General features: G+C 45.4%; 1 protein-coding gene and 1 long non-coding RNA gene across 2 annotated transcripts; both read left to right on the forward strand.

Moving 5' to 3' along the window:
* Positions 1–507: 507 nt before the first annotated feature.
* LOC146688784 (neuroepithelial cell-transforming gene 1 protein-like) lies at positions 508–3710 on the forward strand. The gene is made up of 9 exons (XM_085437034.1): positions 508–1020; positions 1143–1250; positions 1348–1512; positions 1717–1779; positions 2006–2179; positions 2279–2536; positions 2622–2792; positions 2937–3123; positions 3210–3710. The coding sequence occupies exons 1-9, from the start codon at positions 928–930 to the stop codon at positions 3638–3640; spliced, it is 1650 nt and encodes a 549-aa protein (XP_085293160.1). The 5' UTR covers positions 508–927; the 3' UTR covers positions 3641–3710.
* A 1467-nt stretch (positions 3711–5177) lies between these two features.
* Positions 5178–5932, forward strand: LOC146688785 (uncharacterized). The gene is made up of 3 exons (XR_014916163.1): positions 5178–5330; positions 5445–5553; positions 5826–5932. It is a non-coding gene; the product is annotated as an uncharacterized LOC146688785 (long non-coding RNA).
* The last annotated feature ends 3834 nt before the right edge of the window (positions 5933–9766 follow it).

A 9766-nucleotide genomic window follows, 5' to 3' on the forward strand; every position in this document is an offset into this window, starting at 1 on the left:
ACTAGAAATATATGTTAAAAAAGCAAAAACGATTTTCAAATTTTTGGGAGTTTATTGCACTTTTTTGCAATTTATGTAATTATTATTCACTTAATGCAGACATATTATTAAAATCTGGGCTATAATGGTTGTTTTGATGTATAGCAACTTGAAATGCTCCCAAAAATGGCTCCACAGCATGTAAAAATAGAATATAAGCTCTGGCAGACTTGGTTCTATGGTAAGTCTTAAAGGGTTAATGTTTCCATTAGCACTGAGAACTGTGTTGGTTGTCATGGTTTCTGTCAGTTAGGAGCAATGGTTGATATTTAAAATAACATGGATACCAATGTTTTATCTTTTTACTGTCATTCTCTCTCTGTGCAGTAGAATCATAAATCTTTATCATAGTAAGTTACTGTTTTAGTCTTTCAGCCCTTCACCAAACTGTCTTCACATGATAAGAGCCTCTGTCCTGTAGACGACTGAAGGTAAGGAGCTCAAGACTGATGGGACAAGATGAAAAAATCAACCTGTTTCCTGCCTCTGGCCCTTATCCTGATGAATTTGGTAAAAAGAAACAATGCCTCAGAGTATCCATCAGTTATTCAGCTAATGTATGTGCAGAACAGTGTAATTAATGAGCCCTGCTGCACAGATCGTGTCTCTCTTGGACATATTTTCTACTATTCAGTTAACTTTGGATTTAAAAGTAAAATCAGAAATCTGAACTAAATGTAGAAGAATGTAACAAATGGTTTGTCAGTGTGAGGCAGAGTGATGAGGGAGCCCCATGCCAGAAAAAGCCAAACAGGGGGAAGGTGTATCTGTTCCGTCTTTTTACGTGCTTATAACTCTTGATTTTCTGCCACCTTTTTTCTCTCTGGTGTGGATTACTTGAAGCCAACTCGTGAGGATTAAAAGGATACTGTGTTTCTACTGAAAGATATGGTGGCTTACGATGAAGTGGGTAGCTTGGTGCCTATCAAACGGACTCTGCAAGTGACAGACTGCCAGAACCAGGCCAACAAGGAGTTAGAGGTGAGATGGCTGAAACTTTACTCTGTAAATGTTTGACCAGAGCTGCTGGAAATGAAGTCATAGTGTTATGATAGAATAACTGCACGACTAACCTCCCCTTCTGTTTTTGCCTCCTTCTGCAGGAACCCAGCAACAAGCACGTCCGTTCTCTCGGCAGGGTGACGTCGCTAGCCAACCTCATTTCTCCGGTAAAGAATGGGGTCTTCCGGCGCTTCGCCCAAACCATCAAGGTAAGCGCTCACGGCATCCAATGGAAACACAGCGCATTGGGGGGACAGGGACATCCCTTTCAACATGTCTGACATGTGGTGTTCTTTCTTTCTGAAGGCCTCTTTCTGGGGCGATGGCAAGTTGCCAGGCATGCCCCAGAAGCCTTGCAGCAAGGCAGCGGCCCCCACACCACCTAAAAGGAGGAACAGCACCTTATGGTCCGAGACATTAGACATCCACCAGAAAGGAACTTTCTCCACCAAAGAGATCAAGCGGCAAGAGGTGAGTCCAGGAGTCCAGACAGGGATGAATTCTACATGCTTGCTAGACTAGTTCACATGTCTTTGTGTCAAATGGTTTAAATTGGACTAGAAGCCATTCAGCCATCTTGGCTAAGCTCACTATGGTTTAGGCTACGATATAATGACAACCTGATTTACATGTTTACTAAAAAAACATCTGTCTGTGCCTTCTCCCATTCCTCAGGCCATATTTGAGCTGTTTCGTGGAGAACGGCATCTGATTGAGGACCTGCAGCTTGCATGCAAGGTTTGTAATTTTAAAAGCTCTGAGGCAGCGGGAGTACATATAAAGCAAACAGATTAAATCAGTCTGGCAGGCTTTGAATGCAGCACAGCCAGGAGCTATAAAAAGACAGGGATTGTTCCTCTGTCTTTTTTTTTTTTGTACCCCTAAAACTGTTGACCAAGATATTTTTAGTAGCCGCTCCCAAAGCTCTGCCCAGATATTACTGATCACTTTGCTCCATCCACAGGCGTACCACGACCCGATGCTGAAGCTGTCCATCATGTCAGAGGAGGAGCTTACTCACATTTTCGGCAACTTGGATGCCTACATCCCACTGCACGAGGACCTTCTGGCGCAGCTCTCCAAAGCCACGGGGCCAGACAGGACCGTGGGCCAGATTGGGCAAATTGTTATTAGCTGGGTAAGTGTCTTTGACTTTTTGAGCCATCAAAAGCTTTTACGCTAGTAAAACCGTATTTTGAATTAGCAGTTAGATAAAGAGTCCCTCCTTCCTTTGCAGCTGCCCAGGCTCAATGCCTACAAAGACTACTGCAGTAACCAGCTGGCAGCCAAGGCGCTGCTGGACCAGAAGAAGCAAGACCCACGTGTGCAGGACTTCCTGCAGCGGTGCCTCGAGTCACCTTTTAGTCGGAAACTGGACCTGTGGAGCTTCCTGGACATTCCCAGATCCCGCCTGGTCAAGTACCCCCTACTGCTCAAGGAAATCCTGAGACACACTCCAGCAGAACACCCCGATGCTGCCAGCCTGCAGGAAGCTGTAAGTCCAGGAGACAAACTGGTTCAACACACTGATCCATCATAGTGCCTCTCCCATGTAATAATTAGGCTGCTTGTGTGTTCAGATCACTGTCATCCAGGGAGTTTTGTCTGACATCAACAAGAAGAAAGGGGAGTCCGAGTGCCAGTACTACATCGACAAGCTGGAGTATCTGGACGACAGGCAGAGGGACGCTCGCATCGAACGGTGCAAGAGTCTTCTGTGTCACGGGGAGCTGCGCAACAAGAGCGGCACGGTGAGCACAGCGCACACTTCCAAGTCGTCCTTCGGTGCTTCTCTTTGCATGTTAACACGAGGCTGCCGTCCCACATGAGGCGGGCTATGTGCTCAGATGATGCTCTGGTTTGAAAGTTTCTGTTTTTCCTGGAAATTCTTTCAGAAGCTGCACGTGTTCCTGTTCACCGACCTGCTGATCCTGACCCGCCCCGTCACCAGGAACGAGCGCCAGTGCTTCCAGGTGTACCGGCAGCCAATCGCAGTGCAGGATCTGGTGCTGGAGGACCTGCAAGATGGCGATGTCAGAATGGGCGGCTCTTTCAGAGGAGCCTTCAGCAATGCAGACAAAGGTAAGGCTCGTCCCAGAAAGTGTCCGCTAGTAGCCTGAGCAGCACTTTGCCCCCGTTCCTAATGACGCTCTCTGCTTTCTCTGCAGCCAAGAACATTTTCCGGGTACGTTCCCAAGACCCGAGCCAGGCACAGTCACACACTCTGCAGGTCAACGACGTCTTCCACAAGCAGCAGTGGCTCAACTGCCTCCGTAGTGCCATTGCCGTCCACCGGCCTCTGAGCGAGCCCTCCAGCCCCAGCCCGCCTACAGGCAGCGTCCGTTCCAAGCGCCGCCCTTCCTCCGTTTCTGCCATCATCCACATGGAGGAAGCAGACGAGAACTACCCGCAGCCAGGCTCTCAGTCGGCCCCCGCCTCACTGTGCAACAGCCCCACCACTGCGTCCCCTTCGCCTCGCTCCCCGCCATCGTCCACGACGTCCGTGTCATCGACGTCATCCTCACCCACGACACATAAAACCAAAAAGGACAAGAAGGCTCTGTGTTCTTTAGGGAAGAGAAAAGAGGCGATGGTGTGAGGTGGAGCGTTGGTAGAGAACGTGGATGGACCTCTTTGTTTTTCCTGTACATAAAACAGCACAGCACATTTATGAGTGTCTGCGTGTTATTACAGCAGTGTTCTGTTACTGTCCTCCTTGGCAGCTATTTACCTTACTCCTCCATCCAAGTGCATCCCATAGAGACACAGTATTCTGGAGGGGGGTGCATGTGGTTCAGCTCTAAAAGGGAAGCATGACAAGAAGTAAACCCACGGTTCACACTCGGTGTGGCCAGTTTGCTGAGTTCTTGAAGAAAGAGTTGGTGCATCAGATCCTGTTTACTATAAAGTTCATATTTAAACATTCTTTTAGACCTTTCTTTGGGGGATAATACACTTTATATTTTCAGATCTATCCTAGTATTGTTTTAGGTATTGTAAACCAGCAGAGTTTTAGCTGTTAGGGCAGGTTTTTGAACATTTGCCGATGTCAAAGTGAAAGACAAAAAGCCGACCCCTAAAAAGGTGAGGTGTACCACACAAACAGATTTCTGTCATAGTTGGGTTTTTAGACTGAGCAGAAGATGTCTTATTTTTATACATTCCTTAAATAACAGATGCTAGAAGCCAGACATTTTATTTTATTTACTACAGAGGCATTAATTTCATTCCAGAACAGATGATATGTCAGCAAAAAACCGTGATGAACTCATATCGCAGACGAGATGATGAGTTTTGTTTAAGACAAAATTTTGAACTGAGCCACGTTGGTTTCTTAAAAAGCTGATTCCTGAGAATGAGGCGGATCACTTTTCAGTGTAGGATCTTGCATGGAGCGTTAGTTGTGGACGCCGCTTGCACCTGAAGAGGCGGCATGATGTATGCAACTGTCCCGAGGGACGGGACTGAGCGACGATGAAAGTTGTTGAAGGCAGAAGAGAACGAAGACGAGAACAATTAGGAAGTGAAACGCTCAGTGTGACATGTGTAACTCCCATCAACAGTATTTCCTGCTTCCCATTTGAAACCTTCCTGGGTAAACTGAAAAAGATTGTGCGGAGGCCTCATAAACCTGTGGAACAAATTGTCAAGCGCGTCTATGAGACGCAAAGTATTCAGAAGAAAAGAGAGGATGTCTGTTCCCGCTCCTCTTAAACGGCTTCATAAGTCTGGACCAATAACAAGTGATCTTGGAACTTTTAAGCAGTACAGAAAATACACTGATGGACAGACATGTGTTTCTTGCTCCATGGGAGATAACTGTTTCAATGTAGGGGGAACAATTCTTATTGTGGCAAACATTTTACAGGATTGCCAAGTTGTCAAAGCACTGTGTCAGGTCTTTGAAAACTGTAATGCCTTTTTCAGCTATCCATTGGACTCAACATGCCTTGGAATTTACTTTGTTTCAAATCTGTCTAAACAAATGAATCTTGTATTACTTGATGAATTAAAACAGAAAATGGTGCTTTTGCCACTGAAGTCTGGATATGTGGCATTGCCACTGCTGTACTAGTTGGCTTCTTTTTGCTTTCTCACCAGCATGCTACCATTTGCAGTTGTTGATTTTCTGGATGGTGGAGGTGCATCCATAATTCCTTGCAAGTGGTTTACAGGACCAGCGGAAGATTCTTGTTTCTGGCCACCAGGGAGAGTCAATATCAATAAGGATGGAGTTACTCCAGATGCAAACTGGTCACAGTACAGAGTTCGCATCTTGGGGAAAGCTGGTAAGAAGCATTTTTGTTTATTGCTACCAAATATTCTGTCATTAAAGACAGAACAAAAAATTTCCCTGTAATTTCACTAACAACATTTTGTTGATGTATGTCAAAAATTTACAGAAAACTATGAAAATCCCAGGGTGAAACTGCGGAGGTCTGAAGCAACCTCTGATCTGCAGACTGAGTCAGATTCTGGAAGCAGATTGGGAAAAGGGAAGCGGAAAAGGAGGTAATTATGTGTCTTAAAAACGCCTTAAAAGCAACAATTTATTGTGGTGATTATAAGAAAAACAAAAACAAGCTGACAGTATCTTTAGCAGACCATTGCTGCTCACCAGATTTAGATATGATCTTAAAATAGCACTTTGTAACTTTTTGACTTTTAAAAATCAGTTTTAGACTCCTTTTGATGCCGGACTGTACATTAATGTTTTTAGTTTGTAGGACTAACCAGTAACTAAATTGTTTGTGGGGTTTTTTAATATTTGTTTTCATTTTAAGGCCAGTGATCCAGGGCAGCACGGTGGCACGGTGGTTAGCACTGTTGCCGCACAGCAAGAAGGTCCTGAGTTCAATTCCACCATCAGGCCGGGGTCTTTCTGTGTGGAGTTTGCATGTTCCCTCCGGGTACTCCGGCTTCCTCCCACTGTCCAAAGACATGCAGCTTGTGGGGATAGGTTAATTGGATAATCCAAATTGCCACTAGGTGTGAATGTGAGTATGAATGGTTGTCTGTCCTTGTGTGTTAGCCCTGCGACAGACTGGCGACCTGTCCAGGGTGTACCCCGCCTCTCGCCCTATGACAGCTGGGATTGGCTCCAGCACCCCCCACGACCCTGAAAAGGATAAGCGGATGAATGGATGGATGGATGATCCAGTTAAGCTCGGATGAGGATTGGGACAACGCTGCAGAACAGCCAGAGACCTCATCACCATCAGCAATGGAGAATAGACATTCAAGTGAAACTCCCCACCAGAACGTCACTCATCCATTTGTTCAGCTACCACCACCCTCAACTCCTTCACCTGTGGTTTCACAACCAGTTCCAAGACAACTTGTACAAGCCACCAATACCAGCATGTTTGTACGTGTTCTAACCCTCCTGGAAGACATTAATGATAAATATATGTGTTGGTGTAAAAAGCAACAACAATTTCATTGAGGAAGGAAAGTAAGGTAGGGATGGTAAATGGCCTGTATTTGTATAGCGCTTTACTAGTCCCTAAGGACCCCAAAGCGCTTTACATATCCAGTCATCCACCCATTCACACACACATTGACACACTGGTGATGGCAGCTACATTGTAGCCACAGCCACCCTGGGGCGCACTGACAGAGGCGAGGCTGCCGGACACTGGCGCCACCGGGCCCTCTGACCACCACCAGTAGGCAACGGGTGAAGTGTCTTGCCCAAGGACACAACAACCGAGACTGTCTGAGCCGGGGCTCGAACCGGCAACCTTCCGATTACAAGGCAAACTCCCAACTCTTGAGCCACGATCGCCCGGCTCTAAGGAGAAATAATAACAGTGACAGTGAGCTATCAACTCAATGATTTGTTGACAAGAATATCACCACAAATACCTTTTGTGTGGCTGTGATTATAGCCATGGTTACCTGTATCAACATTTGAACCTTACCTACAACTCACACACAACTCTGTCTAAAAATGGAATTTTAGTTAACGCCTTCTCTCAAACTGAAGAAAATGAAGGTTGAAGAAATAATGATGGTAAAATAAAATACTGTACTCTCAGAGACATTTGTAACACAAACATCTCCCTCCTTAGGTCTTTTGTGATCACAATAGAAAGTAAAACACAAATTTAATAAGGTTAGTTGTGCTTGAGATTTGCATCACTTCATATAAGCAACATGCAACCTGTTGATTCTGCAATAAAAGTCCTTTTTGCATGGCAGACTACATTTCATATCCCTTGTTGCTGGTTCACAGATGCCACAGTAGGTTGCAGAAAGAGCCACCTCCACAGGCGACTACAGACTGCCATTTGGGGTGCAACACCGCCACCTCGTGTCCCTCTTAGCAGCTACACCCACCCATTGAGCGCTTAAACGGGCTTGGCGCTCAGAGGTGTGCAGCCTGCTGCCTTCTCTCAGTCTGAACAGAGCATTTTTTCTCCCGCAGACACCCGAGCTGGGAACCGATCTGTCCTCTCCAGAAACATCCTCTAGGAGATCCAAATCAGCAGTTTCCTCTTCTTAAAAGCCGTCTTGGTTTTCTCGTGTGATTGAAGAGCTGCGATTAAAAAAAAAGGAAACCTCCGTTCTTTAGTAGCTGCATCAGGTAAGACAATTTGCAATCAGTTTGAAAGAGAAACGCCTCATTTTACGACTTGGTGATGTGTTGCTGGGTTGTTGGGCGTGGGAATGTGTGGCTTGTGGGAATGAACAAAAGATGATGCACAGTGTGGATCGTTCCTGACTGCACCTGCTTCTAAATGAGTGTGTCTGCCATGGGTGTAAATACATGAAACACTTTTGCAAGGTGCTGGAAGATCAACAAGGCGAGGTTGATGTAGCAGTTCGGGGAGTAATGATCAAGCAGCGATGGTTGAAAGCATCATGACAGACGGAGCAGATGTTACTCAAACTGCGTGCATTTGGCGATGATCATGAGGCAAGCATGGATAGCCTATTTTCCTTTGGTTAGCTTAATATAACTTTCGATTTGAACAGTATTCCTCGGATTCATGCCATCCGCTGGCATTCAAATCAGTTTCATCACCATCAAAGAGCTGCTGAAGAGCTGGTGCCAGCTGAGCCACGGGATCTTTACCTTCCACAAGGAATCATTCAGGGGTTTTTTCGCGGGGGGGGGGGCAGTGACAAACTTTATGTGAAGCAGCTGCAGACATGCACTCTTGGACTTTTGTCCTTTTCCTTTTATGATGTCTGCAAGATGTCTGTCAGCTCAAGATGCTCTAGGTTTTGTCGTTCACGTTATCGAAACCTCACTTTAGGAGGAGCCATGATGTTTGCTTTCATGAGACGCAGACGGGAATTTGGACTCATCCTAATCTGTTTAGTATCCCTCACAGCCTGGACTCATGAATTCCTGGAACATTTTTAATAATAGATTGCTGAACAGATTCACTAGGTTGCAGCATTGATTTTTGTCTGTGCAAGGCTGTAAAGAGTCGCCTGATAAGAAACCAATTGGGGCATTTTTTTCTCTTATGAAGAAAATCTATAGCAATCATAGTAAATCCTAAAGTGGATAGTATATAAATATAGAAAATCCAAGATACTTGTATAGCAGCAGAATGATGACACAGACACTAAAGTGTTCACAAAGTGACAGTAAACTAAAACTGATTTATTATCATTGTTTAATCTTTGTTAAGTCCAGTTTTTCCTAAAAGCTGTCCATGGATGAACTCCCTAATCATCTACATTTCATGTGTTACCATAAACCGCACCTCTTGCCATGCGAGACTCTGTGTTTGTTCCAGCGAATAATAACAGCTTCTTTATTGCCCTAATTGAATTACACACCCAAGTCAGACGCACCAATTATTTCCTTGATTGTGTAACAAGTGAGATGCTGCGGCATCTGGTATCCGCATCCCACAGGAGCGCTGTGAGGCCTGAACTGGCTGTGAGCCCGCTGATGGCCTTTAAACCCGCCCCCCTCGTTCAACCAGAAGCTGCAGAATTGAGAGGGGTAAGGATTTCTTCCCTTGGGAATACTAATAACCTTAGCAGACAGATTTGTCTGCGTCTTGTTCACTATCAACTCAGTAGGCAGGCGTGAGGTCGTGTCAGGACGCTGCAGTCATGTTGGGGCTAGATAGAGTCTGGTAGGGTGAATGGGGCTGCATAAGTAAGCGTTTTTATTAGCTCAAGAGAAATCCTTAACTCTGGTGAATCCTGCTCTAAAGAAGAGCCCACAGACTCTGGTTGCCAAAGGCCAGTGGTGTTTGGGAATATCTGTCCTTTTGGTTATTTGGAATGGTCACTACAAGCAATAATTGTTATCCATTTAGACAATGGACAGCACCCCTCCCCTATAATACAGGATGGGGGCTGGTCCCTATACCAGATGCCATAGGGCAAGATGCAGGGTACACCCTGGACGGGTCACCAGTCTGTCAAGAAGTACCCAGAGAGAATCCTCACAGTCACAACATCATAACTCTACACTGGGTTCAAATATAATAATTTTATATTTGAACCCAGGCACTTGCTTGCTGTGAGGCAGCAGTACTAACCACTGTACCACTCTTTTTTAGCCTTTTTGCTTTGTATGAGAAAGAAAAGCAGCATATAGTTAGTGGTCTACACATTTGCCTGACATGTAAAAGATCTCTGGTTTGATGCCAGGAGGAGCCACCAATCCATTTGGGGTTGTATCAAGAAGGGCATCTGGTGTAAGAGATCTGCCAAATCAAACATGCAGGGGTACCTCCTGTGGTGATCT

This window comes from Copadichromis virginalis, linkage group LG17 (assembly GCF_057382275.1).
Source record: "Copadichromis virginalis isolate Kocher_CV1m ecotype Utaka linkage group LG17, C_Virginalis_male_GT1.1, whole genome shotgun sequence".
NCBI lineage: Eukaryota > Metazoa > Chordata > Actinopteri > Cichliformes > Cichlidae > Copadichromis > Copadichromis virginalis.

What these genes read in the sequence shown, in the direction of transcription:
- LOC146688784 (XM_085437034.1), top strand. Translation starts at nt 928, where the DNA reads ATGGTGGCTTACGATGAAGTGGGTAGCTTGGTGCCTATCAAACGGACT. An exon ending in AAGAGATCAAGCGGCAAGAG is followed by an intron (nt 1,513 to 1,716) that starts GTGAGTCCAGGA and finishes CCCATTCCTCAG; the next exon opens with GCCATATTTGAGCTGTTTCG. An exon ending in TGCGCAACAAGAGCGGCACG is followed by an intron (nt 2,793 to 2,936) that starts GTGAGCACAGCG and finishes AAATTCTTTCAG; the next exon opens with AAGCTGCACGTGTTCCTGTT.